Source organism: Rattus norvegicus, chromosome 12, assembly GCF_021556685.1.
Source record: "Rattus norvegicus strain SHRSP/BbbUtx chromosome 12, alternate assembly SHRSP_T2T, whole genome shotgun sequence".
Classification (NCBI taxonomy): Eukaryota; Metazoa; Chordata; class Mammalia; order Rodentia; family Muridae; genus Rattus; species Rattus norvegicus.
In genome coordinates this window covers 39477014-39493151 of record NC_141545.1, presented here as the reverse complement: position 1 = coordinate 39493151, position 16138 = coordinate 39477014, and the positions used below count along the sequence as shown (strand labels likewise).

Sequence of the window (16138 nt, the reverse complement as noted above, 5' to 3'; positions counted from 1 at the left end):
CACAGCCTGACCCCTACATCTCACTGACCACAGGAGTGAAGGGGCAACATTCCTCACATAGCTGTGGCTTAGCCAGACCAGACAAACAGGCTCTCTGTGCTCTACCCACAGACCATTCCTAAGCAGTATGGAGTGCTGCCCACCCTTGGAGCCTCGGTCAGTCAAGTCAGCAAACAGCCTTCAACCTCCATGGGACCGCAGAACAAGGAAAGCTGCAAAAAGAGAAAGAAACTCCTCTCCAGCGGCGCTCTCAGAACTGTCCAGGGTACTGACCGGGCAACGCCTCTGCCCATCCCCAGGACCAAAAGGTTTTGCTGAGCACCCTCTAGAGGACAGCAGACAGTGGATTATCACTGGCCTTCACACCACTCTACAGACTCCCTCAGGCAGAGGAATGGCTCTGACTTGCTAGCTTTGTCTTTTCCACAGCCTGCTCCAGCTGCTGCCAGATGAACCTCCCTGCTATTGTCTCCGTGGAAACGTAGCTGTGGAACACACTGACTCTTGCAGCATCTACCTGGGGTGTACCTACACCTGTCTCCCCGTCTCGGCCTTCACCACTCCTGCCTGGCTTCATTTGGTACATCTACAGTCTTCCCTGAAATAGTTTTCGTACAGGCGGGGACAGAACACCGTGTTACTGTGGTACGATGGGCACGCGGTGAGCTGTGCACACATTCAGGTACAGCCTGTGACTGTGACATATATTCACCCTGCAGAGGCAAAGGCCCCTAGGAATTCTGGGATCTGAGGCACAGAAGACAAAGACCACAGCAGAAGCAGAGGGAGTGAGCAGAGAAGCCAACAGGGGCAGGAGCTAGGAGAGGGGCGCTCATAGGCCCTGTAGCAGCAGAGAATGCTGGGCTAGAAATGATCTACTGGTCACATGAGATGAGCAGGGCCTCCAGAGATAGAAATCTTGCTGTGAGTGGGTGTCTTAGGAACAGGCAGCACATAAGCACCCAGGTTCCATCCCCCACATTTGGATTGCCTCAGCTGGCCTATTGCCGAAACACTTGTTCTGCCCTTAGGCCTGTTGGCCACAGCTCACTCCACTTCAACAAGGACCATCTAGGAGAAGGGGTGGGGCAAAGTAGGCCTCCTCAGGTGTTCCCTCCCCGTTCAGTCTCCCTGCACTCTGGGCTCCCTCATATCTGAGACTGATAGTTGATTCCTCCTGACCCCATCAGAAGCCCAAAGCCTTCTAGGAGCAGACAGTCCTCTTGGGAGGTGGGGGAGCTAAGTTCCAAATTTGGCTCAATTTTCCCATCTATAAACAAGGAAGTCTCTTTTGAGAGACCTTCCAGGGCACCGCCATTTAAGAAAGTAGCTTATGTAAGAAATTGAGAGGCCAAGCATGGTGGTGCATGGCTTTAATCCTAGCACTCAGGAGGCAGAAACAGGAGAATCTCTAAGTTGGAGACCAGCCTGCTCTACAGAGTGAGCTCCAGGACAGCCAGGGCTACACAGAGAAACCCTGTCTTGAGAAACAAAACCACAGACAAACAAACAAGACAAACAAACAAGTAGTAATTACTACCCGGGAAGGCTCACTTGTTTCCTAGATCCAGAACTCAAGCCAGGTTTCAGCTGGGAAAGCCTACACTTCCACCCATAGAGGAAGTTAGCTATGCTACTGTCTGGAGGCAGACCACAGCTCAGCATCTAGGAAACTGATATACTGGAGTCCCTTATATCACGGTGCAATCATGGTCTTTCCGTTTAAAACAGTAGCCTTTGCTACTCAGAGACCCAACACGCCTTGCCTTCCTGCCATGGTGGCCCGAGAGGAAAGCTTGGAAGACAACCTTAGTTATTTGGGCAGAGTGTGGGGGTCCTTTCACAGAGAACCCAGTTTTAAAGGGGCTATCCTGGCCACGAAAGCTTCCAGCTCATCGTACCTCTGTGGGCCTTTCGAGCTGATGGGGACTGGAGTGGGACTTGGCAGGTTATGTAGATGGATGTGTACATATTTGCGCACATGTGAATCCATCCATCCATGTATGTGCTAGCTAAGCTTCTCAGCCTTGCTAGCACTTGACTTGGAAACTCCTCTTGCAGCAACATCTGGCTGCTCATCATTCTGTCTTTTGCACACACACACACTTGCTCACTGGATGGGGTACAGGGAAAGACTCTGGAGGCTCACGGCAGAGGGGGGCACTATGGCAGGGTAGACACACGTGAAGTAGGAGACACTCCTACTTACTACAGTCTCAGCTATCAGAGTCATCGAAAGTATAAATTACCCAATGGACCGTGTGGTCCATTGGATACAGATGCCGTGGGTCACTTCGCAATTCAATTGACTGGAAACACAAGGACAGATGCTGGGAAATGGCAGGCGTTTGGAGCTGCCCAGTAACAGTGACTCCGCACTTGAGAAGCACTCTGGGGCACTCCAGTGGCTGGAGGTCATGCTGCAGAACCCAGAACGCCCAACTCGGGAAGCCACTGGGGCTGCATCGCCGAGACCGTGGGCCACGGCTGGAGAGGGAAGCGAGAAGCCGCAGACACACGGCTGCCTCAGCAGATGAGTCTGGTCCTTGAACAGACTGAGTTATTTCTAGAGTGCTCAGGGCTAGGGCCTGATTTAAGCTATCTCTCTCCCGCTCTCTAGAAATAATTAAGGGGTAAGTGGTTCAAGAGGGAATTGAGTGGCGCTTCTGAAGCAACTCAGAGCAAACAGTCCCCCAGAGAGGCTGGGGGTACTTCCTGCTCATTTCCCAGCCAAACCTCTCCTGTGGGAGCTGGCTAAACTCTAGCTGCTCCAAGCTCCTTAGACAGGTTCTGGGTCCCTCGGTGAAGGTGCGAGCCATCAGAAAAGGGGAGAGCTGGGAATGGTGGCGCACTGCTCTTAATCCCAGCACATGGGAGGCAGAGGCAGGTGAATCTCTGTGACTTTGAGGTCAGCCTGGTTTACTGAGTGAGTTTCGGGACAGCCAGAGCTGTTACACAGAGAAACCTTGTCTAGAAACACAGGGGGTGGAAGCTCTGACAGCTGTACCTGCCCCTGGCCTTACATACTGAGGGTTCGGGATGATGCAATGACTAGTGGTTGATACAGAGAAGCCAATCAGACAGAGGTCCCAGTGGACAACAGGAACAGAGGCTCCATTATATCCAGAAGAGCTAGAACCAAGCCAAGAGATGGCTTATAATTGGTGTGGGGGCTCTGGGCCCTAGGGAGGGAGGAAAATCTCTAGGGTCGGTGAGGGAGAAGGATAGCTGTAAGGCTGGGATGGAAAGTTCCGGAGAGCAAGGACTCCAGTCAGTTACCCCGGCAATGTGGGCAGTGAACAGGTCTGACGTTTGGGTGAGAAGCATCTGGAACGAACAGTGCGGCTTGGGATATGTGTTCTCAGTGCATCAGGCATGGAGGAGAGAATGTACGGGTGTTTCTTTGCAGTGGGTAAGACTAAACTGGTGCTATATCCCATAATTCTGTCAGACAGTGGGAGTCAGGAGCTAGGCTGTGTGCTCCCATACAATCTATCAGCCTCTCTTGCCTCATATCCCCCGTCTTAAATGAGGTTTTGAGGCTAACTGTGTCTCCTCCAGTTCCTACACTGAAACCTACCTCCCAGTGAGATAACCTACGGAGGCTGTGTACTTGGGAATGACTTGGATTTATATGGCATCATGGGAGTAGGTCCTCCATGACGGGATGAATGTACTTATAAGTAGGAGAAAGACTGCCGTCACATGCCCAACCCCAATGTGAGAATGCGTAAAACTCAGGAGGGCAGTTCCTGTCAGAAACCCACCCTGCCGTGCCTTTATCTTAGGAGTGGCTTCCAAAACAGCCATGGAGAGAGAGGGAGAGTCTGTGGTGCTGAAGCCAAAGCAATGGATGCTCTGTGACAGCGGCCTGAGCCGCTGATCTATCAGCTATCGGCCCTGAGCTATCAGCTGATCTACGAGACAGTAGGTTTAGATGTAAAGAGGACACTGGTGTTACGGGTGGCAAGATAATCTGACCCCATGAAAGCCCGGTGTGTCTGTGTGCCTGGTGTCTATTTGGAAGTTGGATGTACAGTGGAGGTGCAGCCCCTCACAGACACTGACAGTAGTTCATGCCCTCAGGTAGTACCCAGTAGTGTAGGCTGGGACTGCTCCAGGTTAACCTGGTCCAGCCGCCTCTCCGAACTCACCTGTATCATGTACAGCTGGGCGATGCGGTATTCCTCCACAGTCATTGGCAGGGGAATCCGGTATTCCTTTATGATCATCTTGGAGTCCACGCCTTCTGGGCGGCAGGGGACTTCGTGCTTGTGGGGACTTTCTAGGCAAGATTCCTTAAATAACCATGACAGAATTCACTGAAGACCCTTTAGAGAGAAGGAGAGTGGGAGGGAGGGAGGGAGGGAGGGAGGGAGGGGAGAGAGAGAACAGGAGAGTCACTTTCTGCAGTCTGGTGGGTGTGCTAACAGAGGAAAGCCAAGGTCTAGACCTGAGGCTAGAATTCTAGTCTCAACCCTCTCAAGCCAACGGTGACCTGCAGCAAATTCCTTACCTCTCTGGCCCGCATTTCCTTGTTTGCAGAGAAATCTTGAAGAGCTACCCAAGGACTAAGTGAGAGGCTGTGTGAACTCTCCCATCGACAGTCTGGGTAGTAGAGGGTCACGGTTGCCTCAGAGGTTGAGTACTGTTAAGTGGGGGCTGAGCACAGGCTTCCCAGATGGGGAGGGGTTGGACAGGATGATATCATGGTGGCCTGGGGCTGGTTAAGGGGTAGCTCAGGTTACTAAGCTGTATGTAAACGTCGCCATGGTTCTACAGTACACATCAGTTTCCAGTGGGCTGAGAAACTCCCGATCTGCCAATAGGATAGAAAGAAACCCTTCACAACACTTAGAGAGAGAGCCCCAGAAATAAACCAGAGTGGGTCAACCTAAAATGACTTATTCACCTAAGACAGGACAATTAACCCAAACTCATAGGTGCCACAGACTCAAGTTCCCACATTCATTCCGATTATCATCCACGTGATCCTTTCAACCAATCAGAGTCCAACCTGCATAAGATGAGGCCTAGAGCAGCAGGCAGACTCAGACCTGTGGAGCTCTCTGAGCCAGCATATTCCCTCACTGCACCAGGGTAAGTACAATGATGCCGAGTATGTCACAGTGTTTCATTTGAGTCGTGGAACTCAGACATACTCTGCAGACACCAAGCAGTCTCAGCCGGGTACCCCTTCAGGCTCTTAACCAATCACTCACAGCAGACCACCTGCTCTCTTGGCTTCCTAGCCCACCAAGCAAGGTTGCAGGCTTCCAGCCTAGGGTCAGAGTGGGATCCGCAGGCTAGACAAAGCAAGTACTTTTTTTTTTTTTTTTGGTTCTTTTTTCCGGAGCTGGGGACTGAACCCAGGGCCTTGTGCTTCCTAGGCAAGCGCTCTACCACTGAGCTAAATCCCCAACCCCACAAAGCAAGTTCTTTAAAGGTCTCAGTCTCTCAAAGACGTCCAGGGATGAAATCTTAGAACCTGGCCAGCTGCTGACTCCAGTAGTCTCTCGGCTTTCAGAGGCTCTGTGGGCACATCTCTAATAAAAAAGTACATAGTGACACTCTCTCTCTGAAGACAAGCTTCCTGGTGAGCTGTAACCACACAGATGGTGTCCACCCTTCCACGTGGGAACCGAAGACGAAGGCACAGGACTCTGGGTGGTTCCCACAACCCAGGAGAGCTGGGTTACGAGCGAAGCTTAGTCGTAGGAGCATTCTGAGAACTGTCAGACAATGAAGACAAGACTGCAGCTCCATCTCAGGCTGCGTGAAGCACAGAGACTGTGCTGTGCTTGTAAGGAACTACGGAGGCAGGCAGGCAGGCAGGCAGACAGACAGACAGCAAGCAAACAGGCAGGCAACAGGCAGGCAGACAGACAGGCACTCAGGCAGGCAGCAGACAGACAGATAGGCAGATAGACAGACAGGCAGATAGGTAGGCAGGTGGACAGGCAGGCAGACAGACAGACATTCAGACAGTTAGGGAGGGGTCAACAGCAACAGGGAAGACTCAGTTCTGAAAGTGACAAAATGTGACAAGGTCACAGTGTGGCATTCCCTGTGGAATCTAACTGCAAAACTTAACATTATTTTCCTAGTTGCCTGGCCCCTAGGATACATTGTTGTGAGGGAGGGAAGAAAAAAAAGATGGGAACTTAGTATATATGCTGCTTAAGTGAGCACATGGGGAAGAATGAGAAATAACTCAACAACAGAGAGAGATGAAAGTAAGCTAGCTGAGCTCAGGGGATGGGGAAAAATATGGCTTGTCTTTTGTGCATGAAACCATGAATGAACAGGTACATGAAACCATGAATGAACAGGCAAAACATAACAAATGACTAGAGATGCCTTGGGTGGGTTTGAGGAACTCACAGAGCAAACAGAGGGAGACAAAGATGCAGCCATGGAAGCAACAGAGGCTCTCGCAACACATGACTGGAGTGCAACCTGAGCAAAATAGGATGAATGCACAGCGAGCTAAGTACTGAAGTGGGTTCTTTTTGAGCAATTAAACCTGGTTATGTGCATCATGACTTGTGTCTGTATGCACATGTGAACATGTGAAGCCAGAGGTCAATGTTAGGTGTCTTCTCTATTGCCTTTCAGTTTATGTTTTGAGACAGTCTCTCATTGAACATGGGGCTCACTAGCTATAGTGGCTGAACAGCGAGCTACCAGGAGCTTCCTGTATTACCACTTTTCCAGTACTGAAGTACAGGTGCATGCCATTACACTGGCTTTCGTGTGAGGACTGAAAGGGTCTCACGTTTGCACAGCAAGTGTATGCACTAAGTGGTTTCCACGGCTTCTTCAGAACTTCACAAAACTAACAAGATAATAAATTAAAGGCCTAGCCCTACAGATTAGCTCATATTCTATGTTCAGTGGGGAAAAAGCTGATATTACAAATAATAGGACACTCTGAAAAATTCACTGACCTTAAAAGACAGAGGGGAAAGAAGTGTAAGGGAGAATTCAGAGAGACGGGTTGGGGAGAATCAGACTTCATAGCAACACAGTTTTACAGCCCCAGGAGTGATATCTGCAGAGTTCTAAGAGGCAGAATCTAGGAACCAGAATTTTATACCCAGCTAAACTGTTGTTTAGGTGTGATGTCAGCAAATCTCTGAAATATGAATTTAGGGGCTTAGATATGGATAACATCTTCTTTAAAAAATATCTGGCATTAAAATCCAACAGACTAAGAGATAAGCCATGGAAAATTCATCTATGGAAAGCTATGACATAAACCAAGTAATTCTGCAATCATGGCAATTATGATTACTGGAGTATATGAAAACCCCAACAATGTACACATTAACATAGTTAACAAAAACTGGGGATGGGAGAATGAAGGTGGAAATGTAAGTGCATCAACTTTCACAGCATAAGAGTTCATTCGCGACATAGATAAATTAACGTGGGATGAACGGGCAGATACAGAGGGCTCTTAGGACAGCTGAACTGCTTCATATGATGTGATGGGCACGACATTACATGTTTATTTAAACCCATAGGATATACAACTAAGGGCTGGGTGGTTAAGAACACTTGACTCGGGCTGGAGAGATGGCTCAGTGGTTAGGAGCACTGACTGCTCTTCCACAGGTCCTGAGTTCAATTCCCAGCAACCACATGGTGGCTCACAACCATCTGTAATGGGATCTGATGCCCTCTTCTGGTGTGTCTGAAGACAGCTACAGTGTACTCATATAAATAAAATAAATCTTAAAAAAAAAAAAAGAACACTTGACTCTCTTACAAAGGATCTAGCACCCCTGTTAGATAGTTCATGACAGCCAGTAACTCTAGTCTCTGGAGTCTTCTGGCCTCTGTGAGCATCTGCACTCCTGTCTGTCTGTCTGTCTGTCTCTCTCTCTCTCTCTCTCTCACACACACACACAAATAATGAAAATAAATCTTCAAAAGAGAATACCAACTGTGGACTCTATGTATGTGTCAGTTCATCAGTCATAACAAAAGGACTACTTTGGGTGGGCAAAACTGCTCAGTGGGTAAAGGCACAAGACACTTGATGCTTGATGACTAAAGTTTGATTCCCTGAAATCTACGTAATAGTAGGAGGACAGAACTGACTTCACCAAGTTGTCCTCTGATCGTCATACATGTGCTGAGGTACACATGCCCATCCCCACATCATACATATATCATACACATACAATGATAAATATATGAAAGGACCGTGTTGGTGTAGGAAGAAGTTGAAGACGTTAATGTGGGGCAAGGACCTTAGCAGACTCCTAATTTCCACTTAATTTTAATGTGAGCCTAAAACTGCTTTTAAAATAGAATTCATTATTTAAAGAATTAATAACTTCAACTTCTTAAAAGTCCTTCTTGTGAGAGCAGTTTAGTGGTTACTAAGCACGGAGGGCTAGAAGTTCCAGGGAACCACTGTGTAATGGTCAGAGTTCTCATTTGAGTGACGAATACACTTTGGAGGTGTCTGTGCTGATGGCTGTAGGACACTGAGGATGCCCTTAATGCCACAGAGTGGATGCTGGAGAGCTTAAAATAGCAGATTTTTCTTTTACTTCAAGGCTGTGGATGGAACCCAGGGCCTGTGTTTGCTAAGCAAGCACTTTACCCAGAGCTATAGCCCAGCCCTTTAAAATGGAAAATTTTATGCTACATAACCTCTATCAGACTTCAGACAATCCAAAACATAAATACGAAGCCCACTGAGTTGCGCATTTTAAATGCACTAATGGAACAAGTATTTGAATTGCATCTTAATAAAGCTATTTTAGAAAACTCTTCTTCTGCCCCTAAGGGGATAGGAACCCCACAGGAGACTGACAGAATCAACTAACCTGGACCCTTGGGGCTCCAGGGACTGAACCGCCAACCTAAGAACATACACAGGCTGGACCTAGGCCTCCCAGACACATGTAGCACATGTGCAGCTTGGTCTTCATGTGGGTCCTGAACGACTGGAGCAGGGACTACCCTGAAAGCTGTTGCCTGTGTGTGGGATATGCTCTCCCAGCTGGGCTGCCTTGACTGGCCTGGTTGGTTGGGGGTTGGGGAAGGGGGTGTGTGTGGGTACCCAAAGAGGCCACCCCTGGATCAGAGGAGAAGGGGAGGGGGAGGGGAGAAGGGGGATTATGGGAGGGGTGACCAGGAGGGAGGTGGTGTGAGGGATGTAAAATGAACAAGTTTTTTTTTTTTAAATGTCTTTTTCCTTTTAACCCTTTGGTGACTGTTAGTACAATGAAGGAAATGTTTTTCTAGGCAATTCTTGTCCATTGATTTTGGTGTAGGTGATGGCTCATCTTGGCTGTCAACCTGAATCAAGTACAGCTCAGGCAGCTGGGCGCAGCATGAAGGGTTTTCTGGATTGGATCATCTTGCTGGCGAGTTCATCTACGCTGCTGCCGAGCGAGGGGTCCGTCACTGGCAGTAAAGCCTGCTCCTTTGGGGGATCCTGGAGTATACTGAAGTGAGCCACCCGGCCTCAAGGACTGAACAACTGACTCCTGGGTTCTTGGCCTTTCCCTTGGAGACAGTCATTGTTGGACTTGCTGGGGCCACAGCCTGTACGTCCCTCTAGTAAATCCCTTCTTACTATCGATAGATTCATTCCATCAATTCCGTTCCTCTAGAGAACCCTGACTACTCTGACTAAATTGAAGTATATCTTAAATATGTGAGGTTGCAGGTGGGCGAAAATGAAACTGATGGAGTAAATTTGATCTTTGATGCTCTGAGGCCTCGACTCAGCTTGCTCACGTCAGGCAATGTGCTCTGTTCCTGAGCCGTACCCCGAGCCCCTGATTTTCAGTTCAAAAAGCATTTAAAAACTTGAAAAGGTAAAAACCGTTATCACCCTTCCTTTTAGCACAGGTCTGCTGTACACGGGTGTGCTGGGTTCTAGTGAGGGACTTGCCTCCTGTCAGTAGACTCTGGGGCACCTCGTGCTTGCACTTTTCTGCATGGGTAGATGTGGGGCAGCAGATTTGGAGCTGCGAGCGCAAAGGGGAGAGAAGGGCAATGGTGCGGTGATGAAGGTCACCTGCCCCTCCTGGCTCTGACTCATTCTGAGCCCAGCTACCTACTGTCTTTGACCTTTTGTTTTGTCTTCTACAAATAGGGGTGAGAACAGCTCTTGGGGTGTCCTGTGGATGAAGTGTGACACAGCCCAGCAAGTCTCGACCCACTGTCACAACACCGAATCCACTGGTATTGCTACTGGCTGAGTCTCAAGGTCAGGAAGGCCAGTCACGGGCAGATGGCCACCCTGACTGGGATTCCACTCCCAGTAGCAGACACTAAACCCACTGACTTGAGCCCTGAGGCTGGGGCCCAAGGAAGAATGCCCTGTCACAAGTGCTTTGCTGGCTGTAGTTCCCTTGATCCGGGAGATTAATATTGTTAACGCCTTTATCTGGTCAGACAGCCCCCCATTTGGAGAGGGAGCAGGACTGTGTCTGCTGTCCCCAGCCTCACCTCAGCCAAACCCTAACTCAGGCAACCTCGTGGCATCCAGTGTAGCAGCCTGGGCAGGAGACAGACTCGCTCCGTCTCATCCCTGCTGGAGCCATGACAGCATAGACAAAATTATAGTTCCCACCAGCCACAGGGCAGCTTTGGCGGCCTGGGACAGCAAGATAGAAAATGGAGGTCTCCGGAGGCCAGCCTGCATGTCACTCCTCACACCCATTCGGCGGGACAGGGACCGTCTCTGGAGCCTCAAACAGCCCCTAGCTTTTACTGACACCTTGGGCTTCAGACCCTGCTTTTAGGACCCTAGAAAGGAAACCATCCTCATGTTCCTCAGAGCACGTGAGCGTGGGGTCACTTGGTGTGGCATCAGCAAGGCCATGGAGCCCCAGACAGAATGCAGAGTATGAACTGCTTGCGGGTCATTCGCCAGGCAGAGTGGAGGGGTGCTGGGTGTCACCCTAGGAATCAAGGCCCCAGCCTCTCACAATAAAGCAAAAAACCTGGCTGAGTTCCTAGGGTTAGGAGCTCAACGGGAAGGGCGTTGCAGGGAAGAGCTTGCAGGGAAGGGCGGAGCCGAGCTCCTGAGGTAGAGCTGCCAGCAGAAGGCATACACGGGAGCTTAGGGAGGATGGCGAGGGCTTGGCTCCGAGGGAAGGGGGCAGGCTGGGAGAGGGCAGGTCCCCGAGACACCCTGAGCAAGAGGGAAGGCGGGAGAATTGAGTTTACAGAACTTAATCTGTTTTTCCCCGGATTAGCTGGGGTTTGACGTCACAGATGGGAGTCAGAAGTGAGGCTGAGCAGACAGAGGATGGAGCTCGTCCAGACACCATTGAGCTGCATTCTGGATAGTAAGTCTGGAAGCTGTTCAGTGCAGGGTCATCAGGAGCCTGGACTCTGGCAGCTTAGATGGAGACAGGGACCCGTGTGTGTGTGTGTGTGTGTGTGTGTGTGTGTGTGTGTGTGTGTGTGTGTGTGAGTATGTGTGTGTGTGTGTGTGTGTGTGTGTGTGTGTGTGTGTGTGTCACTCGTACGAGTGTGCAGAGGAACCTGCTGCTCCCTTGGTCTCCTGTTCTAGAAAACCCTACTGCCCCTCTCTGTCTCCCAAACTCTCTGGTCCCCAAACAGGAGCCAGAAAGCATAACAACAATCTGCTGCCTTTGTCCCCTCCCCCCTCACATCTAATGATGAAGGGGTGACAGGGGAGGAAGGGAAACATCCCTACATGTGGAATGCCTCAGGTACAGCTGCTCTGGATGTACAAGGTGTCTCAGGAGGAGAAAGTTCATCACTCAGGGCCCAAGCCCTGCCTCTCACTCTCTCGGTACCGGTAACAAAGACTGCAACCCTGGCGTGTCTCATACATGCCAGGCAGGCCTCGTACTTCTGAGCTTCACTCCAGACCCCGGAGGCGTCTCCTGAGGAATGTGTGAGGAGCTCAGAGGTCTGTGGTGAAGAGGCCTAGGTTGCTGCCCCATGCCGGATTTCACAGGCTCATTCTGGCTTCAGGCCTCTCCTCCTCTAGCTGTTTTGTCATCCTGGGTAGGGGCCAAGGTCAAGAAGAGCTAGAGTACATGGCCACTACCCCGTCCCTGCCCCAGCGTCCTCTACTACTCTGAGCTGCACGGCACACAACCCTCCCTTACTAAGCATAATGAAGAGGAGGCCTTAGAGAGAACCGCAGCCTCACCAGAAGACCACAGGACAGCATCAGGGAAGCAGCGGACACTGAGGACCAAACCGTCTTGTGAAGGTGGCACCCTGCTTAAGGCCAGCAGTGGGATAGGGAAGCCCGGCCCTCAGAATTCCCACTTCTTAGAGTGGCTGCCTGTGCTGCAGCCTTGCCTAGGATGACCGGGGCAGAGGAGGCCGGCGTGTGAGAAGACGGCACTGGGTCCCGGACGACAGGGCCTGGTACTAGCTAAACTATCCTTATCCTGCCTGCTGGAGACCCTGCTGGTCACAGCAACCACTGCCTCCTACCCTCTGGGGTTGGCGCTCCGGATGAACAGTGATCATGGCCACTGTGGCTGGGCTATGACCAGAGGGAATCTGGTGCTTGCTTCATAGTCCCTCCCTCTTAGTCCTCTTCCTTCCCCTAGCCTCCAGGAGCCCGCTCACTCCTTTAAGGGACTTTCAGGAGGGAGGATCCCTGAGATGGGAGCACCTCCAGGGCCGGGAGGTCTAGGGAGGATTTGTAGGAAGTTTACTGGGCTACAGGCCTTATCCCAGCCTCTCCCAGTTCTAACAAGCCTTAAGGGAAACTCCAGCTTCTCAGAGGTCCCAAAATGTCAGCGTCTCTAAGAGGCACAGGTGTGAATTTTACTAGGGATCGTTTGCTTCCGAACAGGAAAACTGTGATGGGGAGACGATGAGGGGACTGGGCCTGGGCGGCAGCATTACTTAAAATTTTAATTTATGTAAAAATTTAAAATATTTTAAATTTTCATAAATGTATAAAGTCTTTAAAATTTTTAACTTAAAATACTCTTCACTTAAAAAATTTAAATTATTAAAATAATACTCATTATATGTCTACATTATATATAACTACATTAAAATTAAAAATACTCTTACCGCTAAGTCCTCTAAGTTGCCGCTGTAAACACTTGCTGATGCTCACCCTACCATAGACAAGCAAAGACACGGAGTGGGGCAGGACTCCCTAGCTGGAAGCTGTTGGCTGCTCCCTTGCTGCCATGGCTGCCTTGAGCAAGAGGGCTGTCAAACTGCAGCCTGACCACTTTCATTCCCGGAGACCAGCCGTCCTGAACACTCCGTGCTACGCGGGGAGACTGCACAGTGATCACGATGCCTGCTCCAGCTCCTGCAGGCAGGGGCCCAGCCAGGACTGCTTCGGTTTGCACTGGGCTCTTCGCTATCGCAAGCCTCCGTGAACTTTCTGTGGCCCTCTCGCTGGGGCTGAAGAGGCGAGCTGTGATAGGTGCAAACGCAAACCTCCACTGGCCACGGAGGTCCGGTGTGATGGGAGTGAAGCGGGCTGGCCGCCTGGATCCCTTGTGGAATCTCCCAGGACTGAACTTTGAGGAAAGAGGCACAGACAGCAGTAACGGCAGCAGTGATGGCAGGGAGAGCTGCTTGACCAAAGCTTGGCCAAAGTCAGCAGTTGAACACCTAAAGCAGCAGCCAGGGTAGGGGTAAGGGAGGTGGGGGGATGGCTGAAGTAAGGAGGCTGAGGCTGGGGAGAGAAGGCTGTAGAAAACTAAGAGAAGATAGGCCGCAGGCCCTGGTCATTTGAGGTCAGGAGAGCTATTAAGCCTACAGGGACAAAAGCCTAGGACACATCCCCACAAGCAGGCGCTGGACACGGCTGCTATCAAGAGTGGCGGAATTCTCATACCCAGGCCCACTTGGAAGCAGATACCAGTCAGTGTTTAACCCTGATTGCCGGGGCCCTACATGGCTACATTTGTAGAGTAAGGGGTCTTTTTACTAGAGACATGCACTAGGGGGCGCCACCTGTTGCTGCTTAAAAAAAAAAAAGGCATATAAACGCTACCAAAGACCATCCCTAAAGGAGCACCTACGTCATCACCTGCCCACAGTTCCTATCCTGGTGACCCCAGCCAGCTTGACTGGCAACAAAGCTGTGACCCGTATCACAGTATATCACAGCAATGTGTCCTGCTGCTAGCGAGATTTCACCGGTAACCACCTAACCACCTCACTGTTGTGGGTTCACACTTCTCTGGGCCAGCCATGCTCGAGAGTTTGAAGTGATACCTCGGGAGGGTCCAGCTTCTATGCTCCCACCACACCGAGCAAATGTCCACATGTCCCATATTTGATTTCATCTATCTTCTTTATGTCCTCCAACTCCTTCCCATCAAATTGGAGCAACCCCTCTGCATCAAAGCCACCAGCCGCAACACAGGTGGGACGTCTCTGTTCCCGTCTGAAGGCAGCACGTCCCAGGCCTTGTTAGTTGGGAACCTTCTCCCCCAGCACGCTCCACGCCCTGGCATCTGCTGGAGATGCCATCCCCTCGATTGGCATCTAATATAAACAACTACTACAACTGCAAAACAAAGAGCCAAGGCCCCTGGCCCTCCTAACTCTGGCCTCCTTGGTCCCACCCCGTCCCTCTGATATCTGAGTTAACAAGTGCCCCTAAAGGTCAATACTACTTGCTTACTATTCCCACCTTCTCTCACACACACTTCTGTCCCTGTCCAACACACTTGGCACACCCCTCCCTGGTCCACTAGAACTGCACTGATCAGGGGGCTCGATGACTTCCCTGTGTCAGAATGGATGGGGATCCTTATTGGATCCCACCTTAAAAGATGGGAGAGCTCTGGTACGGGCGCCCCTGGAGCTTGCAGACAGATGGACTATATTCAACCCAGGACTATATTTCTGTCTGAACCATGTTTCCCCACTCGCTTGGCCAACACACCCACCAGTGAACCTCGGCTGGAGTCCTCGGGGTACGAGACTCCAGCACCCAGCTCTCTGACTCATTCGGGAGCCTGTTAGCTGCAAGTTTGGATTTTCTTTCTGTTCCCAAGCCAGTAAGTGTTGTGAGGTCTGCAAATAGCCCTGTGGGGCTCACATCAGTCTAGAGAGCACAGGAACTGGGGTTCCAATTCCTGCCCTTTAAACGTCCTGTGCTTATGGATCGCAATGGCACCCAAGGCTCTGGTTCCCCTGGCTGGCAGGTGTAGGCCCAGCTGTCCCTGGGCATCACGGGGAGAGCACTGGGATCCCTTTATTCTGAGAAACTGCCCACTGCTTCCCATTTACAATCAATAATAAAATGTTCCTCCAAGGCAGACTCTAGAACATTCAGCATGACTAAGGGTTGGAGTGTCAGCTTTCATGCCAAACTTCCCTCAGCTCTTCATGGTTCTGTGAGGATGGGAGAGAAAGCATACAGTGTGCCTGATACTACCCTTCTGGGGCACTACCTGGGGGCCTCAAGAAAGTGCTGCAGCCCCATGGAACCCCACACGATAGTCTCACCCTGGGGCTGCACATCATGGAAAACTTACCCCTTGACCCCAGACCACAGCCCATGCTCAGACTGTACCAGTCCATCCTCCCCACTGCCTTGAGTCAAAATTGTCTCATGGATTCACTTCTGTGGTGGGCACAGAATGCACACACCCTGCCATTCACCCTCTAAAGTGGTTGTTAATGTATTCAGAGCTCTGTAGCCAACATTACTATCTATTCCAAAACATCTTCTCCAGTCGCCGGCAGTCCCTCCCCTGCCCCCATGCTAATCGGCTTTCTGTCTGCATGGATGTGTGTATCCAGGACCCCTCCTGTACCTGGAGCCTGGCTTTTTGCACTTGGCTTGGTGCCCGAGGCTCACGCTGTATCACATCAGGGTTCATTCCTTTTTTATGGCTGAGCGATGCTGTACTGCGTGGCAATAGCCCCAGTTTACAGCCTAGGAGACGGTGGCTTTGGGTCTCTTGGGCACCTCACCCACAACCTCTCAGTAGGTGAAGAGTCAGGTTTACCTTACTTCCCTCTCCAGCCAGGGAGGCAGCTTGAGAACCCAACCATCACCTTAATGGGTCTCCATTTGTATAAGCATACACCTCGAGTACTGATAACGCTCTAATCCACGCTCTTAGCTTTTCCACCCTTGCTCTCCCAGAACAATCTTCCTAACATGTAAAAGGCAAGG

At 50.6% G+C, this 16138-nt stretch overlaps 1 protein-coding gene across 22 annotated transcripts in view; it reads right to left on the bottom strand.

Moving 5' to 3' along the window:
• Pitpnm2 (phosphatidylinositol transfer protein, membrane-associated 2) overlaps positions 1-16138 on the bottom strand; it is a 132429-nt gene that overhangs the window by 31028 nt on the left and 85263 nt on the right. For all 22 annotated transcript variants that reach the window (XM_087578407.1, XM_087578416.1, XM_087578413.1 and 19 more), the window contains 1 exon segment: positions 4155-4331. In XM_087578407.1, coding sequence (XP_087434533.1) covers positions 4155-4232 — 78 coding nt within the window. In that variant the 5' untranslated portion in view covers positions 4233-4331.